Consider the following 21,060-nt stretch of genomic DNA (forward strand, 5'->3'; position numbering starts at 1 on the left):
ATAGCTGATCGCAGGAGCAAGCTCCTGCGACCAGCGACCATCAGGGGCTGCACACAGGAGCGCGCACCCGGCGATTCATCGCCGACAGCACACATAAATCAATGGCAATATGGTCGCTCAGCGACCATATTCCCAGCGATATGTGCTGAAATTGCACCCTTGTATACGCACCATAAGAGGATAAAAATTGTATCTAATTATCTTTAACAAAATTGCCTATGAGAATTAAGCAGCCCATACACGCTGCGATGTGGGCTGTGCGTTCCGTGCTTTGAGGTGCGCGCTCCCGCGGTACCTCATCACACTGTACAAAAAGTATGTGCTTGCACATACTTTTTGTACTTTGTTTTCATTACATTGCATCGCATTGCATGAACAACGCATGCACAGACAATGCAATGCAATGTGATCCGTGCTTGTTAAGCACGGAACGCACGCCCGTATTGGGGCGTGTATGGGCAGCATCAAAGTGCAACATTGTATAAGGATGCTGTCTGTATAGCAGTATAATCTGCTAGAAACAGAAAATACAGCAGGAGAAATTAGATAAAACACAAATGTCAGAGAATGAGCAAACAAACATACATTAAATACCATTCTCCTCTTGAAGTCACAGGGAGAATTAACACAAGGGGTGACATTTAATAGGAGTCGATTTCTGTTTTTTTTTTGCGATACAGGTTAAGTATCCCTTATCCAAAATGCTCGGGACCAGGAGATTTTTGGATAACGGATTATTCCGTATTTCGGAATATTTTAATATTTCAATTATATATTTTGAAATATCTTGCATTTGTGGTGTATAAACAAATCAAACACATGAAAAACACACAAATATGTTTTATTTGTGCATAGAACAAGGTTTCAAAACATGAAGCAAAGTTTGTGTACTATCTCAGATACTGAATTTGAATGTCAAGCAATCATTTTCTTGTATATATATAGTGCCAGTTACATATGTCCTCAGTAGTGCTGTTACAAATGTACCCAGTAAGTTTCTGGAATGTATGGTTTTTCGGAATAATTCGGATAAGGGATATTCGGGGACGGGATACTCAACCTGTATTTTCGCATAAAAACGGGGATTTCTAATTTTTTTGGCCAAATCGCACATTTAATAGGGTGCGCAACGGCCCGTTTTTCGCATTTTTCTAAAAGTGCGTTAAAAAAATCGCACTTAATTCGCATCCAGATGTTTTTGCATAGAAAAGTATACAAATCGCTTATTTAATAGCATGCGCAAACAGAAATCTAATTTTTCTGGTCGATATAATTCACACTTTTTTCAGTCCAGGATCTAATGTGTGAATTGCGATCTGTGCATGTTTCTGGTGTAAAAAATAGAGTAAAAAAAAAATGAAAATAAAAAAATAGTAAATATAACCAACAAATAAGATACAGAAATAAAAGGATACACAATTTAAAAACTACTTTATGGTATACATACATGAATGAATGCAACAAATGTGGGAGCAACAGAAAGATAGCACATATCTGACTATTATGCCCCGTATACACGGGGGAGATATATTGCTGAGCAATATATTGCTGAGTGTCTCTCCTGTTCATCAGCGACCAGAGATGGTCGCTGATAATCAGGAGACTCTGCCGGGGGAAGAGGCAGGGAAATAGCTGCTCCTGCGACCAGCGACCATCAGGGGCTGCACACATTAGATCCTGGTCTGAAAAAAAAATAGAACGGCGTGGGGTCCCCCCTCCTGAGCATAACCAGCCCCGGGCTCAAAGAGCCGGTCCTGGTTTCATAAAATCACCGGGCAAAACAAATAGGGTTCCCCTTGATTTTATAAAACCAGCACCAGGCTCAAGGGCCGGTCCTGGTTTCATAAAATCACGGGGCAAAACAAATAGGGTTCCCCTTAATTTTATAAAACCAGCACCAGGCTCAAGGGACGGTCCTGGTTCCCAAATTACGGGTGACAAAATGACTAGGGGTTCCCCATATTTCGAGAACCAGCACCGGGCCCAACCAGCCAGCAGGGTAATGCCACAGCCGGGGGGAGACTTTTTATACAAGTCCCCCCGGCCAAAGCATTCATCCCCCTGACCGGTCAGCATGGGCAGGGGTCCTGGGGGAGTGGGGACCCCCCCAAAGAAGGCCCCCCCCCCCTCCAGAACTTACCTGCCCATGCTGAAGCCCGGGGCTGTCCTCGATGCCCCTGGGCGGTGGGCATCAAGCTGATAAATGGTGTAAAAAAATAGATGAAAAACCATTATCTTATACCGTGGAACTATGAGTCCCAGCAAGCCTCCCCTGCATGCTGGGACTTTAAGTCCCAGCATGCGGGGCATTAAAGGGCCCGCTGGCACTTGTAGTTCCACAGTAAAATAAATAGTTAAATAAACACACTGACACCCATTTAAAATAAAACTTTAATTCATACAAAGCCCACACATACTGATACTTACCTATCTTGAGCCCGTCGGTAGGTCCCTGGGTCCGGTCTGGTGGCTTGGTTCTGGGGCTGGTCCTAGTCCGGGGCTCCAGGGCTGAAGAGTCCTGGATCCGTAGAAATCCAATGGGGGACCTGTGGAAGGAAATCCTACTCACCCAGGTTCCCTGCCTAGCGGCCAATCAGGAGCCGACTTTCGCGGCCAATAGAATCATTCAGAGGAGAGGCGTGGAATACGAAAGATCTTTGCGCCTCTCAGTCCGTGAGCGGGTACCGGCGGCTGATGCGGTGGACTACGGCGGAGACAGAGAAGATGACGGGATCTTCGCCACAGGACCTGGTGAGTAGGATTTCCTTCCACAGGTTCCCCCTATGGATTTCATCAGATCCTGAAGCCCTGGAGCCTCGGACTCTGGAGCCCGGACTCTGAAGCTCTGGAGCCCCGGACCCCCGACTCAGCAGCCCTGGAGCCCCGGACCCTGGGACCTACCTACGGGCTCAAGATAGGTAAGTATCAGTATGTGTGTGTAATGTATGTATTAAACTTTTATTTTTCTGTGTTGTCAGTGTGTGTTTATTTAGTTATTTCTTTAACTGTAGAACTACAAGTGCCAGCGGGCCCTTTAATGCCCCGCATGCTGGGACTTGTGGTTCTCCAAGTTCCAGCTTGCGGGGACTCATAGTTCCACAGTAAAAAACAATAGTTTTTTTTTTCTATTTTTTACACTCAAATCAGCCCAGTGGCCACCGCTCCAGGGCCACCAGGGAGAGAACCAGGCTTCAGCCTGGTCAGGTAAGTCCTGGAGGGGGACCCCTTTATTGGGGGGGTCCCCACTCCCCCAGGGCCCCTTGGCCATGCTGACTGGTCAGGGGGTTAATGCTTTGGCTGGGGGGGGGGGGCTTGTATAAAAAGTCTCCCCCAGCTGTGGCATTACCCTGCTGGCTGGTTTGGCCTGGGGCTGGTTCTTAAAATACGGGGGACCCCTACTCATTTTGTCCCCCGTATTTTGGGAACCAGCCCTGGAGCCTGGGGCTGGTTGTTAAAAATCGGGGAACCCCTATTTGTCAGGTTCCCTGGTTTTTTATTACCGGCCCGGCTCTTTCAGCCTGGTGCTGGTTACTGCCTGGTGCTGCCATGCCGGTTTTTTATTTATTTATTTTTCTATTTTTTTCACACATTGCAGCCTGCACGGATCTGACTGATCCATGCAGGCTAAAGCCAAATACGACAGGAAAATAAAGTGTATTTTCCTACCGTATATTCGTGGCAGTTTCACACCAATTAGCAGCCGTATTTTCAATACGGCCACTTAGCAAATCAGGAACCACCATTCTTTTGAATGGTGATTCCTGTCGTATCCAATCGATGGTGTAGACATTCGTATTTGTAAATATGAATGTCCCATCCATAGGTGTACGAATTGCCGTATTTTCGGGATAGTAAATCCCGAAAATACGAATGTGTAAAAAATAGGTGTATTTCTGCATACGAATAAACCTATTTTTTACAAATTCATCTTAGTAAATTTCCCCCAATGGGGTTATGGTTGCTCAGCGACCATATCGCAATCGCCACAGATGTATAGGGCTTAACACTGATATATGACGTAAACATTCTGAAGATTTATACCAGTTTGAATATCAGTTTTGTCATTTAAACTATGTAAGTCATACAAAAATAGCTTTAGGTATTTAAATGTATCCAATCAGTACATAAGATATACTGTATGTTATCCTTTTACCAACTGCACAACAAGCTCATGGGAAGAGTAGGCTGCCAGATATGAATACTGCACCCTCTTGTGGCAGTTTCTTATACATACAACAAATGATTATTTCTATTTTATCATACTACAGGACAATTATTTGTATCCTTTATTTACAGGGCGAGGGTGGAGCCGGTGGAGCACAAGCTCTGGGCGCCGGAAGATATCAGGGAGCTGGAGCCGTGCCAGCACCGCCAGCTCGCCCACTCCTCTGACCACTCCCGGCTCCCCGCTGTGTCCAGAGACCTGCTACTATTTAAAATTCACGTCTCCCGCTGGACCGCTAGCCAATAGGCGCTTGCAGTCCAGCAGCCAATCAACTAGCGGGAGATGTGAAATTTAAATAGCAGCATGTCTCCCAGACACAGCGGGGAGCCGGGAGCAGGCAGGCCCGGCGACAGGGGGGTGTGTGCACGGATTGCACCACTGCTTCCGGGTGGGGGGGTGTTTCCGACCGCATGCACACACGCTGCATCTGTTAGCTCGGGTGGGGGGTGTGTGTGGTGCACGGACTCAAACTGCTTTGCCGGCTGGGGAGGGGGGGTGCCAACCGCACATTGCCCCTGACAGCGGGGGTGCGGTGAACGGACGCACACTACTTTGCCGGCTGGGGGGTGCACGGCTCCGTCACACTACTACTCCCACCCTCCCTCCCTGTTCCACACTACTACTCCTCCCACCCTCACTCCCTGTTCCACACTACTCCCTCCCAGTTCCACACTACTCCCTCCCACCCTCACTCCACACTACTACCACCTACTTCCCTGCTCCGCACTATCACTCCCACCCTCCCTTCTCTGCACTATTACTCATTCCCTGCTCCACACCACTACTATGCTTGGTGGGGAGGGGGGCTCCACAGATATCAGTGTAGGGGCCCCATGATTTCTGTTGCCGGCACTGGGAGCGGGTGGGGGAGCTGTGGGCAGGAGAGCAGGCGGTGCATTGAATTGAAAAAAATCAGTGGGGAGCCGGGAGCGGGCTGCTGCACAGTTCTGTCCCCCTTGGCAACGAGTAATTTCAGTCCCCCTTGGCTACGAGCAATTTCAGTCCCCCTTGGCATTGAGCATGAAGCCCCTGGCAATGAGCATGTAGGTAAGTGGCACTTATGTGTCAAATGTGTAATGGGCATTACGGTTTGTTATATAGTATGTAATGGGCATTACAGTGTTTTATATAGTATGCGATGGGCATTACGGTGTGTTATATAGTATGCGATGGGCATTACGGTGGGTTATATAGTATGTGATGGGAATTACGGTGTGTTATATAGTATGTGATGGGCATTGCGGTGTGTTATATAGTATGCAATGGGCATCATGTGTGGCCTTATGTGTAATTGTTATTATGGCATGTGGCTTTATGTGTAATTGGTATTACAAAGTTCGCTAAAATGTGCAATGGGCATTACGGAGGTTTTAAAAGCCAGGCCGACAAATTGAGACGACATAGGTCCTGGTGTAGAAAAGGTCCTTATCTGAGTAGGTCTGGCCAAAGAGGAAGATGCCAGGATCCCCTCGACAACCTCAGTATGTCTGAATACCAAGACCTCATGGGCCAATCCGGAGCAATGAAGATGATTTGCACCCCCTGTGTCCTCACTCTCTTGAGGACGCGAGCGATCATGGGAAATGGAGGGAATACATATGCGAGGCTGAAACACCATGAAACTGTCATAGCATCCACTGCCCACGCCAAGGGATCCCTGCTCCAGGAGTAAAACCTGGAAACCTGACAATTTTGTCTGGACGCCATCAATTCCACTTCTGGGAGCCCCCAAAGTGCTACTATTTCCTGAAAAACTTCCTGAAGATCTCCTGAAGGTGTCGCCCATCAGCATACAATCGGACAATGCCACGGCTGTGGCTTACCTCAACCATCAAGGGGGTACTCGCAGCAGCAGTTCTGCCCTGCTGAGAAAGTCCACCTCCACATTGCAGATCCCCGGATTGAACACAGCTGACAGAGCCGGAATGTTCACTTTTGCCCACTGAAAAATCTGCGAGACTTCCTGTATGGCCATCCTGCTGCGAGTAACCCCTTGATGGTTGAGGTAAGCTACAGCCGTGGCATTGTCCGATTGTATGCGGATGGGTGACCCCTTCAGGAGAGTCTTCCACACTGCCCCGAGTTCCAGGATGTTGATCGGCAGTTTTGACTCCGCACTGTACCACAGACCTTGCAATCTGAGGTGTAAGGCCACTGCCCCCCAGCCCCTGAGACTGGCGTCGGTCGTGACAACCAACCAATTCCACGAGCGAAGGGAGCGTCCCAATTGAAGAGACTCCAGATCCATCCACCAGATCAATGAGTCCGCTGAGACAGTAACAGTTTCCTGTTTCATGGATTTCAGGTTGCCAGACCAACTGGACAGAATGTTCCACTGAAAAGGTCTCGAGTGAAACCTTGCATACTGCAGGGACTCGAAAGTTGCCACCATTTTGCCCAACAACTTCAAACACTGCCATATTGTTGGATTCGGTGACTGGAGAATCAACAGCACCAACCGGCGAATGTCCACCGCTTTGGACTCTGGGAGGAACACACAATGTAGATGTGTATCCAAGATCACACCCAAAAACTGAAGTTTCTGAGTGGGTGTTAAGTGAGATTTTGGAAGATTTAACATCAGCCCATGGTCTCGGAGAAACTGCATTGCAATCGTCAGATATTCCTGCAACTTCTCTGCTGACTGAACAAGAGGTTGTCCAAGTATGGGATAATCACAATCCCCTTTAAGAGCCGCTGCCATGACAGCCATCACTTTTGCGCTGTGGCCAGTCCAAAAGGTATTGCCTTAAACTGCAGATGAGTTTCCCCAATTGCAGAACGCAGTAAAGATTGATGTTCCTTGCATATAGGCACATGTTGGTAAGCATCTTGGATGTCCACCGATGCTAAAAATTCTCCAGGTTCTATGCTTAAAAGCACTTACCGCAGAGATTTCATCCAGAAGTGGTCCACCCACAGATGTAGGTTTAATGACTTCAGGTTTAGAATGGGTCTGAAGGAACCGTCCGGCTTGGGGACTAAGAAAAGAATGGAATAAAATCCCTTCTTTCTTTCCTCCTGAGGCACAGGATCAAGTGGCGATCAAGAGGGCTTTTCGCAAACAAGATTCTCGTGGCAGGGGTGTTGGAAGAAATCTCTTTGGGGGAGCACCCCTGAGATTGATCCTGTAACCCAGAGGAATGATGGAGAGAACCCAGGGGTCCGGGGTGGAGAGATTCCACACATCCCAAAACTGCAGGAGGTGTCCCCCCACTCTGGTCCCAGAACGGGGAGTCTCAATCACCATCATCCTGAGTACTTATCTTCACTTTTGGAAGGGTGTTTCTTTGCAAAGGCCCCGAAATTGGATCTGGGCGCCCATCCTTTGCCAGAGGGTAACTTTCCCCTACCTGATTTTCCTCTACTGTACGCATCCCCTCGAAAGGAGGAACGAAGGATGGCCTAAAAGCCCTAAACGTAGACACTGAGTGCTTAGAAGTGGTAGAAAGGAAAGTGCTCTTTCCCCCGTGGATTGCTTGATAAGGGAATCCAGTTCTGCCCCAAAAAGAAGTTCTCCCTTAAAAGCCAATGCTTCTAGAGACTTCTTGGATTCACTGTCAGCTTCCCAAGCCTTAAGCCAGAGAGCTCTTCTAGCTGTCCCAGAGGTGGCTGACACTTTTGACGCCACCTTGGCGCCTTCTTCACCAGCCTGACAAACATACTCCGCTGCACACTTTAGCTTTTCAGCCAAGGCAAAGGCTTCTGTGTCAGGTTGAAGCTGATTACACAAAGCTTCATCATGGCCTTTGATACCCAAGCAGATGCAATAATTGTGTGCACCTCAAAGCGCCATATAAGTTGGGTATCTCTGTTGGTATAATGTGATTCAAATCTATAGTACTGTATATAACAAGATGAGTATCCTTCCATCATTCATTTTTTTAGGAACCATGTTGATGTAAAATAATGGGCATCTTTGCTGCTATATTGCTATTTTCACCACTACTGGGGAAATGTTAAGGAATATACAGTCAACCTCATTTGATGTGCTCACTGGCAGTGCAATGCATAACTGGTATTAAATGTAAATCATCACAACAGCTGATATAATATGTAATGTGTTTGAGACTTTTTCTCTCTGTTGCAGCCAATGTTTTTATTTTCCTATAGAAGGCCAAAAAAAAATGTTGGCTGTTTGGGTTTTTATACCCCAAACAGCTAACATTGACCCTGGGGAAGGCTTGTAAATTAGCAGAAACGCGTTGGTGGTTAATAATAATAATAATGTGACATAGATACTGTGGGACTGGACCTTGTAATCGGACCATCTGGAAGCTATATAAGGAGGACGTTTTTCGGTACTTATGTATTATCTGGGCTCCCATGTTAAATGCACCCCATTTTTTCATACCCCTACTATCCAACTACGCATGGAGTTGATTTTATATAGTGTGGTGAGCGCAGCGAGCCACCGTGCCCGAAGCGTGGAGAGCGCAGCGAGCCCCGCGAGGGGACGCGGTCTCATAAGAAAAACGGGAGCCCAGATATTACATAAGTACCCGTTTTTCTGAGGAGACCCGGGATCTCACCAGGACCTACTCCTTTGACTGTCCAATACGACACAAATAGCCTTGATTATAAGGCCAGACACGGTACTATGTCAAAATTGTTTTATTGTTTGCATCAATTTTGAATAAATGTTTACAGTTTTAAACTATGTGGAGCATTTAATTTTAAACCGAGGTATACATGGAATAAGAAGAAAAGTTTTGTCCAACATTGAGGCATCAGACAATACCATATGAGATATCTTGTGGCCTAAGGAAAGGCTCTTTTTCGGTAAAGAGAATACACATTTATTAGAAAAATTATTATCATTTACAGTAACATCTACACTATGAAAAGTGCGATTTTTTTTGTCTTTCGTTTGAGGTATTGCAACACAGCATAATCTATTGACATCAAATAAGGAAGTGTGCCGGATATATCCTATTGCATCTCAATTGGGAGCGCCCTGTCCAATTCCATTTGTATCTACTGGCCTTGTAATGTGCTTGGCGGCCAGCATGAGAGAAGGGGTGTAGTATAACACACCGACAGTCGGGATTCCGACAGTCATTAGCGTGACGTTGGAATCCCGACTGCACAGCGGGGGGAGCGCTGTGCTCGCCACGCTGCGGGCACAGTGGCTGCATTTGCCACCGATTTTATTCTCCCTCTATGGGGGTCGTGGACCCCCACGAGGGAGCAGTAGAGATTCTGACGTCGGAGTAATGACTGTCGGAATCCCGACTGTCGGTGAGACGTCCGGCACCCGAGAGAAGCACCAGTCGCGGTTTTGCTTTTTAGCAAAACTACATTAGGTCCAATACGTAAACCATTTAGTAATAGCGCCGTTTTGGCAAATACCTTTCAGTTTTATCATGAAAATTTAAATTTGAATAAAGGTAATGTAAAACGGTATTGGGATTGCCACCTAAAACTCACACATAGGCTCTCAGAGTTGGATTGTGTCCCTGGACAGACACAGGGGCTGGCTGGCAACTTTTAGCCTGGGGGGCAAGTCCAGAGCACTGGCCCATAAGTAGGACCCCACCGGCTGCTCCCCTGTATAATATAAAGACCCCCACAGGCTGCTCCCCTGTATAATAGGACACAACGGGCTGCTCCCCGTGTTATAATCATAACAGGACACCACAGGCTGCTCCATTGCGTAAAAGACAGGACACCACAGGCTTCTCCCCCTGTATAATATAATAATAGTAATGCCATGACACAAATTATTATACAAGGAGAACAGCCTGTGGTGTCATGGCATTATTATTATATAGAGGGAGCAGCCTGTGGTGTCATGGCATTATTTTATATTTTACAGGGGGAGCAGCCTGTGGTGCCATGGCATTATTATTATACAGGGGGAGCAGCCTGTGGTGTCATGGCATTATTATTATACAATAATGCCATGGCACCACAGGCTGCTCCCCCTGTATAATAATTTTTGTCATGGCATTACTATTATTATATTATACAGGGGGAGCAGCCTGTGGTGTCGTGGCATTACCTTTATATTATACAGGGGGAGCAGCCTGTATTGTCATGGCATTATTATTATACAGGGGGAGTGGCCTGTGGTGTCATGGCATTATTATTATACAATAATGCCATGACACCACAGGCTGCTCCCCCTGTATAATAATAATAATAATGCCATGACACCACAGGCTGCTCCCCCTGTATAATATAAAAGTAATGCCATGACACCACAGGCTGCTCCCTCTTTATAATAATTATGCCATGACACCACAGGCTGCTTCCCCTGTATAATATAAAAGTAATGCCATGACACCACAGGCTGCAACCTCTGTATAATAATAATGCCATGACACCACAGGCTGCTCCCCCTGTATAATAATTTGTGTCATGGCATTACTATTATTATATTATACAGGGGGAGCAGCCTGTGGTGCCGTGGCATTACTTTTATATTATACAGGGGTAGCAGCCTGTGGTGTCATGGCATTATTATTATACAGGGGGAGCGACCTGTGGTGTCATTATGCCATGACACCACAGGCTGCTCCCCCTGTATAATAATAATAATAATGCCATGACACCACAGGCTGCTCCCCCTGTATAATAATTTATGTGTCATGGCATTACTTTTATTATATTATACAGGGGGAGCAGCCTATGGTGTCATGGCATTACTTTTATATTATACAGGGGGGGCAGCCTGTGGTGTCATGGCATTATTATTATTATACAGGGGGAGCAGCCTGTGGTGTCATGGCATTATGCCCTGACACCACAGGCTGCTCCCCCTGTATAATAATGCTATGACACCACAGGCTGCTCTCCCTGTATAATATAAAAGTAATGCCATGACCGCAGGACACCTCAGTGAGTTTGATTCTCACTTACTGAATTTTTCCTGCTGCAGCCACAGATCAGTCCCCCGATACGTCCAGACTCAGTCCAGCGTGCCGTGCGTGCCTGCCTGCTTCCTTTCTCTGCACTGTCTGCAGATGCGTGGGTGGGAGGCGTCATTGTCATGACGTCCACACCCAGCGTCTGCAAGTGCTGGGTGGTCAGAGGGAATAGGCTGCCGGCCCGGGCCCTCCTCCACGTAGCTGTGGAGGCCGGCGGCCATGTTTCTGTAGCCGCAGCCCGCAGACATGTTTTTAAAGACTACAGAAACATGGCCGCCGGCAGTGCAACGAAGGTAAGGCGGCCGCGGACACGGCCCGCAGCACTCGTGCCAGAGCGGCCTGGGGGGCACATGGCACCCTGCCCCCCGGCCCAGCCCGCCCCTGGACAGACATCATAGCCAAATAGCCCAGAGTAAAAGTGACATGGATGTGCAGGAACCACCAGCTTCACTGGAAAGAAATTGTGTCAGCAGTCATGTGCAACAGTTCCATTTGGATAAAAGATATCATATAATGTAAAGTGTTTTATGCTCACATTACCCAGTGAGTATTAGGACAACCACCTCCGTTTATCTAATGGTGGTGCATTCCTGCACCTACTGTATACTTTACAAAGAATGTCTTTACGCTGCCCAGTTATTCCCCTCTTCTTGTGCAACCTGCTACTACTTCCACAAACACTGGTATCTTGCTTGCTCTTTGAACCAATGCGGGATGCGGTCATTTGGTCTACAGCATTATGGTCGACACGGGTCAAGGTCAACATGGTTCTAGGTCGACAGGTCATTAGTTCGACATTGTCTAGGTCGACAGTCAAAAGGTCGACATGGAATTTATCACTGCTTTTTGAGACAACATGCGCAGACAGGCGCTATTTCATGCCCTACCATCCACTAGGGTGTGGTGGGAGAATAAAATAGTGCGCGAGGCACCGTGCCCGATGCATAGCGAGCGATGCGAGGGGATGGAGTGCACTTTAAACTGTCCATGTCGACTGTGTTGACATTCAGGTAAAGAAACAGTGAAAAACCCCATGTTGACCTTCTGACTGTTTAACCTAGACAATGTCGCACGAATAATCCTGTCGAACTAATAACCTGTTGACCTAGAACCATGTCGACCTTTTCCAATGTCGACCTAGACACGTCTACCTTTTCCCATGTCGACCTTATGACTGTCTACCATAATGCTGTAGACCAAATTATCCCAACCCGTGGGCAAATTGAGGAAGATGGTTGGTTCAAAGCTGCTTTTGTACTTTTGAGTTGCTGTTTTGTGTCTGGTAAAATGGAAAATGACCTCTACATTGGGACTACATTTCATAAAAAGTATGCCCCTGATAAAAGTCCAAATGAGATGGTAGTCTTTTCTTAATTCCTGTTGCACTTAATAAATGAATGGAACTAGAATTTTCCTGGATTTGGGATAGTCTTCAAATTTCTCCAAATACCATCTGAAAAATACAAAATAAATCTTCATGTCAGCATATCTTTTACTTAAAGCTACAACATCAGGTGCAGTATACCTTGATGATGGCACAAAAACACACTACCCACACATGTACCACCAAGCTTTATTGATACACTGGAGAATATTTTAAATCTACTCCACAGGTACTACAGTACATGTGCACAATGATCCTAAATGTACCAAATAGAGAATGCTTTCTATATGGCACACTAAGCAATTAACAATATAGACTACTGAGGAGACGGTGACCTTGGTCTGATGGTTATACACCCACCAATGGTGCATTCTCCTGCACCCCATTCACAGAAAGGTGAATGCAGTGATCTAATTTAAAAAAAAAAAGTGCACACAAGACACAACATAAGGTGAGCACTAGAAAAAAAAAAAAAAACATTACATGAGAAAAATTGTAAAACACGACAATACAGTAATTACTATTGAACGCAGACAAATAATATGTGTGGAGTACACCCACTCTTGCAACAGCTGTGGGGATCAATAATTGATTCCTACAGCTGTTGCAATAGTGGGTGTACTCCACACATATTATATACTAGTAAGCCTGCTTGAAGCAAATGCTTCGAAAGCTAGTCTACTACATTGTGATTGCCTTTGTGTTTGTGCATGTGTGAGAGAAAGAGATGTAGTTTCACTTGCTGCCAACAGATGGCAGTGTTTGGAGACACACAATCAGACACTAGACATATATATAGATGACAAAACCGAATAAGAAATAGAGAAACAGCACTTGGGGCCTTATTCTAGTTCACTCTGACAAAATCCTTCTTAGATGGACAAAACCATGTGCACTGCAGGTGGGGCAGATGTCACTTGTGCAGAGAGAATTAGATTTGGGTGGGGTTTTATTTCAGAGTTAGATCTGTATTGCAGTATAAAAATAAAGCAGTCAGTATTTACCCTGCACAGAAACAAAATAACTCACCCAAATCTAATTTTCTCTGCACATTTTACATCTGCCCCCCTGCAGTGCACATGGTTTTGTCCATCTAAGAAGGATTTTGTCAGAAAGAGTGAACTAGAATAAGGCCCTAAATTACAATTGCAAAGTGCCACTATGTGAATAAAAAAATATTTAAAAACATTATACCTAAAAAAAAACCACATAGTTCCACAGTTCAACAACCCACAAATAAACAAAATAACTTTTTTTATTTGCGCCTCCCGGAGAGAAATATGTCCAGTTAGTGGGACACAAGCATTTCTATGGAATAGAAGTTGGTTTTGAGAAGGCGCTTAATGTACAGGTTGATTATCCCAAATTATTCCGAAAACCATACATTCCAGAAAGTTACTTTTTTTTTTTGCTAAAGACACTACTGGGGACATCTGTAACAGCACTACTGGGGGCATGATATGTAACTGCCACTAAATATGTGCAAGGACATGATTGCTTGGCATTCAAATTCAATGACTGAGATAGTACACAAACTTTGTTTCATGTTTTAAAACCTTGTTTTATGCAAAAATAAAATACATTTGTGTGCATTTCATGTGTTTGATGTGTTTGTACAACATAAATGCAAGATACCTCAAGATACTGTACATCATTGAAATATTAAAATATTCTGAAATACGGAATAATCCATTATCCAAAATTCTGGTCCCGAGCATTTTGGATAAGGAATACTCAACCTTTACCATTATTATCTAAAACACTAAAATTCGTTTTTAATCCATGTTTTAGGATTTTTATCGGATTTAATCCAATATCTATCCAATTTTCTTTGAAATTCAGAACACCCCTGATCATGGCCACACACAGAATGACTAAGTAAATGATCAGAGGGTTTACTCAATCATTCAGTGTGGCTATGAGCAGTGGTGTCCGGGGTCTGCTGCGCTGCCCAAATGAATAGGAGAGCTGATGATTGGCTGAGAGAGAGCAATCTCAGCAAATCAAAGGTCGCCCTATTCAATGGAAATCTCATGCCCGCCACTGGACTCTTGCTGTCTGCCATCGGTGGAGGTGCCGGTGCCAGGACACGTGTACTGCATGTGGGGCAGAGATAATATGTGCAGAGAGAATTACATTTGGGTGGGGCGTGTTCAAACTGAAATCTAAATTGCAGTGTAAGAATAAAGCAGTCAGTATTTACTCTGCACAGAAACAAAATAGGAGTTTACTTTTGCTAACCAACCAAAATCCCCCCCCCCCCCCATTGTGTATTATATGCAACATTGTAAAATGCTTACTGATGATGTTGCTGTGCTCGAGACAGAAGAACCAGCAATGTGAATATAGCAAAAGCAGCTCCTGTGATGGACCAACCAGCAATAGCAAACCCAAACCATTCAACAATTTCACCAAAAAAGTTTGCTCCAGACACATATTCAAAAAGTCCACCTAAAATAAAGCAAAGGCAAAAATTTATATACAGGTTTAAGGACTGGAAACTGTAAGTACCACAAACTCAATCTGAATCATTGTAGACGGAATTTAAATTAAAAAAAATAGGCAATTGATATAATCAGTAGCTGGATTCACTGCAGTATCCCCTACATGCGGTGTGTGCTTGACGCAGTCATGAGAGACTCAGAAAAAGTGATGAGAGTGTATACAAATATGTGTTGCTACAGGGTATTAACTAGGTCTCTATAGCTGTATTGCTGTATCTGCAGTACATCAGACAGAGAGTAAAGCTTTCTTTTTATTGATTTTAGAAAGAGAGCCAGTAAAATCTGCAAGGAGCTCTAGCCCAATATGTAAGAGATCACATCATTTACATTAGTCAATACTTTTGACTAAGTTGTCGTGTCCACCAATAACATCAAACACAGACCTGTATGTACTATGGGATACAATATGTTCTGCAGATATTAGGATTATGCTGGAGTGATAACTCACCTCTGGGTATTTTGTAGCCTGTTTCACCTGGTTTTCTCAAATTCCTCAATATGTGGTCAGAATAAGCATTGATAAACATTCCACAGAAAAACAGTGTTATACCTGTAAAAGTCAGATCTTAATTACAATGAGATAAACAGGAATATACAGTGAACAGGTACAGGCCACCCGCTATAGTGAAATCCCGCATTATGAACTCATGTGTACGCTGAGCGAATCTAGGTGTATGACTAGCAAATAGCCAAAATCCTTTGTTAAAAGCTCACCTCAAATGATTTTTCCACTGCTCACCAGGCATCGCAAGCTAGGAGTCACCAGAGACTTAAGGTGGCCATACATCAGAAAGATATTGTACCCAATCATACAATCTCAACTGATTGTAAGATGGATTGTATGCAGATTGTGTGCACATCTTATGTACATAATCATACAATCCATCAGCAGATGGATTGTATGACTGATTGTAAGATGGATTGTATGCAGATTGTGTGCACATCTTGTGTACACAATCATGCAGTAGATGGATTGTATGATTGATTGTATGATCGATTGTGTGTAGATTGTGTGTCCAAAAACCACCGAGGACTGCCGGGGATTTCAAGGGAAATTGTACACAATCATGAGCGCAATCGATCTTAAGATCGATCTTTCTGATGTATGGCCAGCTTTACTTGTAGCTGCAATGAATACAGGAATATCTGGCCTGGACCGGACGTCACACACCCTCTCCTAAACGTTTTCCTAGGCACACCTAGCATTTTTTTCTGGTATGCCTCTATTTCTTAGCACTCACATTAAATCATGGTTACCACCAACAGACCCCTACTTCCTGTCAATCATCTTCCTAGCGGAGGAAAAGATTTCTTCACTAGCAAGCCTCGCGCACAGGTATTGCAGCCCATTTGCATGCGCAGTGTATCCATAATTGGCTGCTGTGCGAATTCTCACTGCAGCGATCAGGTCTGAATCAGGCCCCATGTACATTATCAGGCAATTAAATATGTCCTGATTATATAAGTGAAATGTATGACATGATACTTGACATGATTTGTATCTAATACAGCGAATACTGTACATTGTATTTCAATTGTCTATTACGGCATAATGTTCACTACTATACTGAATGGTGTTTCAATAAACATTTGAATTAAAAAAAATGTCTTGATTAAAATAAAATGGTTTATTTATGATGAATAAAAAGGACATAGAATGTTTTAGAACCAATTCTTAATAATAATAAAAAAAAACAGCTAAATTAAATAAAAAACACACATGCAAGTCAAGAGATGAGAGAGTACAGCCAGTTATCACAGCTGCATATTACTAGGCTTTCCATAATATCTCTTTAATCCGGGACCGCTATTATTTACACAAATTCAAGCCTAATTTCACCTGGTTTTCTTAAGCCAGGGAACCTTTGTAAATCATAGTTATCATGGTATAAAGGGATATTATGGCAAGCATGCTTATTGCTTATAAGGAACAATCATCAATGGTACCACAGTGTTCTCCTCAGGTAAATTTGTTAGCCAGCATTGAGATGTAGTCGGTTGGGGATAGTATAATCTGCCTGATATATACTGTGTATAAGCTCTTGCATATATTGACCACTTGCTGGCTAAGCAGAGGTATAGTATTTCTGTCCAACAATGCATGTTGAGACATTGTACATGTCTGCACTCTTCATCTTCCCTCTCTGCCCCATTCAAACTTTTTACTGTGCCTGTCACAATAAAAGTGCACTCACACTATGCGATATTGTAAACAGCATTGCTCTTTTCAGCTCTTCTGACCCATTCACTTTAAAATATTGCCCAGTACAGTGTGAACGATGTGCGCTCCTGCGCGTCATTAGCGACTATTTCTCCCCTCGTCTTCACATGCTGCTCAATTTGACGATATTGTTCCACTATATCATACGCATGGGAGCCTCGCTGATATCTTTAAAGATATCACTTGGAGCAAATCATATAGTGTATGCACCTTAACATACATGTTTAAGACACCTGAAGCATGATAGTGCCAGGTGGCATGTAAAAAAAAATCCTGTTAAATTGATTCTGGGGATGAAATGGTATTATATGCAATGAAATATGACAGAAATGCAAACCTTAATGCACTATATTGTTACATTACATATACAGTAGTGGAACAGGAAAACTCACCTGTGATAAATCTTAGGTCACATGTCCAGCCAGAGGGGAAAGCAGCATGCCTGCACAGATAGCTGTTCTGCAGGTAGCCATTATAACAGCAGAAAATAAATGCAAGAACAAATGAAGCAAGTGGTGTCGGCTTACCACCTCGAATCAGAAATGGGTAAACAAGCGTTCTGGAAAAAACAGACAATAGAAAAATATCTTTTACCAGTTAATATTTCTATAAATTCCAGTTATAAAAGGCAACACTGGCTCTAATTAAAATATATACAATACAGTGTAAGCATATACTATAAAACCCACTTACTGTATACTAAGAAATACTAGCAATGCCTCATGGAGTGCAAATACTCCAGTAAATTGTCCTATTTTAAGCTGGGTATATATTTTTAAAAACAACATGCATGATAACGATATTGTTAACTATATTTTTGTGCATTTCTCAGATCTGCGGGCATCCTGTGTGGGAAGTGGTTAGGCAGCCGATATCTGCTGATGTCAGCTGCCCGTCCCTCGCACCATCGTGGAATTACCGTGGGAACTCCCATGAAACGCTGGGAGTTCCCATGGGCGAATCCCTCGGCCCCACACCGCACTGTTGTTTGCCAGTGCCCAGCGATCAATCTATTCGCCGTGGCCGCTCGCACACAGCGGCTGCACATGCACATAAGGACTGTGTGCATGCGCAGTCTCAAAAAAAAAAATTCAATTAGAATCACACCCGAGCTCCCGTATAAGTACCCGGACCAATTTGATATTGTGGTTCTGAAATGCTGCTTATTGGGAATTACGCTATGAAGTACACAAAGCACAATACTGTAATAGTGTAAATTACAGCTGCTAATAAGATATTCCCCAAAAAAGCTTTACATTTGCCTTTACAGCTCAAAATACAAAAGAAGCTTAACAAGGAACATTAGCGAAATGCTTGGGTGATCATGTAAGTATTGCGCATATTTTTTGAAGGATTCTAGAATGTAAGCTTCTCGAACTATGCAGGCAAGCAAATTCTGGAGAGAGAGAGATATAGGGTGAGATTTAATAGGATGAGAGATTCAGAAAGTGAGAGATTTGGTAAGAAATCTCCAGTTTTTTTAAAGCGGCACTCATTTACACTGCAAAATCAGACTGGTTTAGCAGTGTAAATGATTGCCGCTTTAAAAAAACTGGAGATTTCTCACCAAATCTCTCACTTTCTGAACCTCTCATCCTATTAAATCTCACCCAAAGTATCCACCATGTTACAGCTTGTGTAAGAAAAATGACATCTTCCCCTTAAAGTGGACAAACAGTATCTATAGTAGTTAGGTTTATAATCCTTCTTTGTTTACATAGGTGGTTACATCTGAGCTCACTGCAGACACTATTTACAAAATATTCTAGATTTACACCCTTGTGTAATATAATTTGTAAACCAGCACAATTGTATGTATAGAATTCCTGTCATCTGAAGGCACACATACTTTACATATGGCAAGTATGAATTAAGAGCATTGAAATACAAGGGCAGTAATAGGACAGGTAGGGAGCAGGAACCTGTAAGTACCAGTGTATGTAGTGACAGGAGACAGGGAGTAATGCTAGAAGTAACAACAGGTATTATTATTACAGTGCAATAGCATATCAGACCAGTTAAGAAACTAGTATAGTAATAGTACAGAAGGGAGGCATGGCATAGGAGCAGTGACAGGACAGCATAACATGGTGTTACATAAGTATTAGAGGAGCAGGCAGGGACCTGTGTGTACCGGTGTATGTAGTGACAGGTGAAGGCTCCCATTAAAACCACGGAGGGTGCTCCCAGCTCCTGCTGTGTGGAAATATAATAGACAGCTATACAGAGAGAGGGCAACTCCTGCAGGAACCATGCCAAGCGCACGGGCACAGGGGGCCCAAACACCGAGCTGGAATAGCGCCCATAGGGTACACGGATAAACCTCAGTAAAACAAAGGAAATAACCCCCATGATGACCATCACCAGGGATAACAGCTCCAGCAGCCGCCGCTCGTCGTTGAGTAGCTCGGACAGCGCCATAGTACCGGCTGCTGACACCGCTGCCAGCTCCGAATCCACACAGCGAGTGTTGTGAATCTGATCAATGAGGGGAGGAGCTGTCCCGCCTGCAGCCAGACTTGCTGTAACTGTCACATCAGGCGCTGGGCTGACATTCCATCTATCAAAGGCTTCTCCGCCCCGAATGATGACGTTAGAGCAGTCCATGCAGGTTGACGAGGGAATGGATAACTTTAGGCATGTGGTGTATGTGTGCTCAGCGTCTGCATAACATTCCCAAAACAACAAGGACATTCCAACCGGTCTCACAGACCCAGTCTCAATGTTCGTGTCATAAAATGTAATAGATTCTAAACACCAAATATAAAATGATAAATAACAGCTCTGCCCATGTCAAAAAAAAAAAAAAAAAAAAAAAAAAAAAAAAAAAAAAAAAGGTAGAGACTAGCTCCCATGCAGTATAGCTTACAGGAAGTGACGTTCAGTGAGGGCGGAAGTTGTTAGATGCCCTCACAACGTTTTTAAATGTATGTGTAATTCATGTAGGTGTCGTTTATTTTGTTTTATTTTTGCAGCATTGTACCCTCGCGGGCTCGCTACGCTCGCACGCTTCGGGCACGGTGGCTCGCTTCGCTCGCCACAGATTTATATTCCCCCTCCAGGTATACGTGGACCCAGGGCATGATGGGAAAATTACCTAAACTGCATGGGATCTAGACACCCCCCCATCCCATCAAAAATGTGTGCGAAGGCTTCACAACCATAATGCATGGCGTCACTGCAGGCGGCCTGCGATTGGTTACGGCTGTCTATTCCACCGGCTTCCTCTTACGGTTCCACACGGCACCCGTAGCTAGCGTCAGTACAGTAGCAGCACGCACACGCTGGTATAGGAAGTTTCTACTTCTTCTGTCTGCACGTGTTAGGCGGCGCTGGGGCTCAGTAACATCGCCAGCCTCTTCTAGCGGCGTGCTGCTGTGAGTGACCCGGAGCACACACACACGTGTCACCCACCCTCTTTCCAGGCAGCAATCAAGCAGTGGCAGTCCGTCTACGAGCACATCTGTCTTTCTGCAACCATACTCACCAGGTTCTACGTCCGAGGTATCTGTCAGGTGATGGGGCGCAGGAACCGGCGCAACCGTCAGAGGCAGCAGCGCCCTGCCGTACAACGCACCCCGGCAGAGGAGGAGGAGCGGCGCCGGGCGAGAGAGCAAGCGGTAAGTGCGGTTTTCTGAAGAGCACCTTAAATCCTGACAGTCTTAAGTTTAGGAATACGCGGGGAGAGACGAGTAGGTGATGCGCGCCTGGTGAACCGGTAACATTTAAGGTTCTTTCCCTCCACCCGGCTGCTTGCATTAATACATGCCTGCTTGACACGATGTGCGTTTTACTGCAAGGTATCGCATGTGTACCTTGCATGCAATACCTCACCAGCTAACTTGCTAGAGATG

The 21,060-nt window shown here is 44.6% G+C and overlaps 2 protein-coding genes across 2 annotated transcripts in view; one reads left to right on the plus strand and one right to left on the minus strand.

Moving 5' to 3' along the window:
* Positions 1–11,645: 11,645 nt before the first annotated feature.
* SRD5A1 (steroid 5 alpha-reductase 1) lies at positions 11,646–19,950 on the minus strand. Its single transcript, XM_083188116.1, has 5 exons — positions 19,341–19,950; positions 17,599–17,765; positions 15,434–15,535; positions 14,782–14,932; positions 11,646–12,550 (listed from the first exon to the last, which is right to left on the minus strand). Exons 1-5 carry the CDS (start codon positions 19,898–19,900, stop codon positions 12,484–12,486), a joined length of 1,047 nt encoding a protein of 348 aa, XP_083044242.1. The 5' UTR covers positions 19,901–19,950; the 3' UTR covers positions 11,646–12,483.
* Positions 19,951–20,359: 409 nt separating this feature from the next.
* Positions 20,360–21,060, plus strand: part of NSUN2 (NOP2/Sun RNA methyltransferase 2) — a 45,917-nt gene continuing 45,216 nt past the window's right edge. Inside the window, exon 1 of the mRNA XM_083145170.1 lies at positions 20,360–20,826. Coding sequence (XP_083001296.1) covers positions 20,725–20,826 — 102 coding nt within the window. The 5' untranslated portion in view covers positions 20,360–20,724. The remainder of the gene's footprint in view (positions 20,827–21,060) is intronic.

The sequence above is a fragment of the Crinia signifera genome, chromosome 5, assembly GCF_055691185.1.
Source record: "Crinia signifera chromosome 5, ASM5569118v1, whole genome shotgun sequence".
Lineage (NCBI taxonomy): Eukaryota > Metazoa > Chordata > Amphibia > Anura > Myobatrachidae > Crinia > Crinia signifera.

What these genes read in the sequence shown, in the direction of transcription:
- SRD5A1 (XM_083188116.1), bottom strand. Translation starts at nt 19,900, where the DNA reads ATGTCCTTGTTGTTTTGGGAATGTTATGCAGACGCTGAGCACACATAC. An exon ending in TGACCTAAGATTTATCACAG is followed by an intron (nt 15,536 to 17,598) that starts GTGAGTTTTCCT and finishes TGACTTTTACAG; the next exon opens with GTATAACACTGTTTTTCTGT. An exon ending in CGAGCACAGCAACATCATCA is followed by an intron (nt 12,551 to 14,781) that starts GTAAGCATTTTA and finishes TGTATTTTTCAG; the next exon opens with ATGGTATTTGGAGAAATTTG.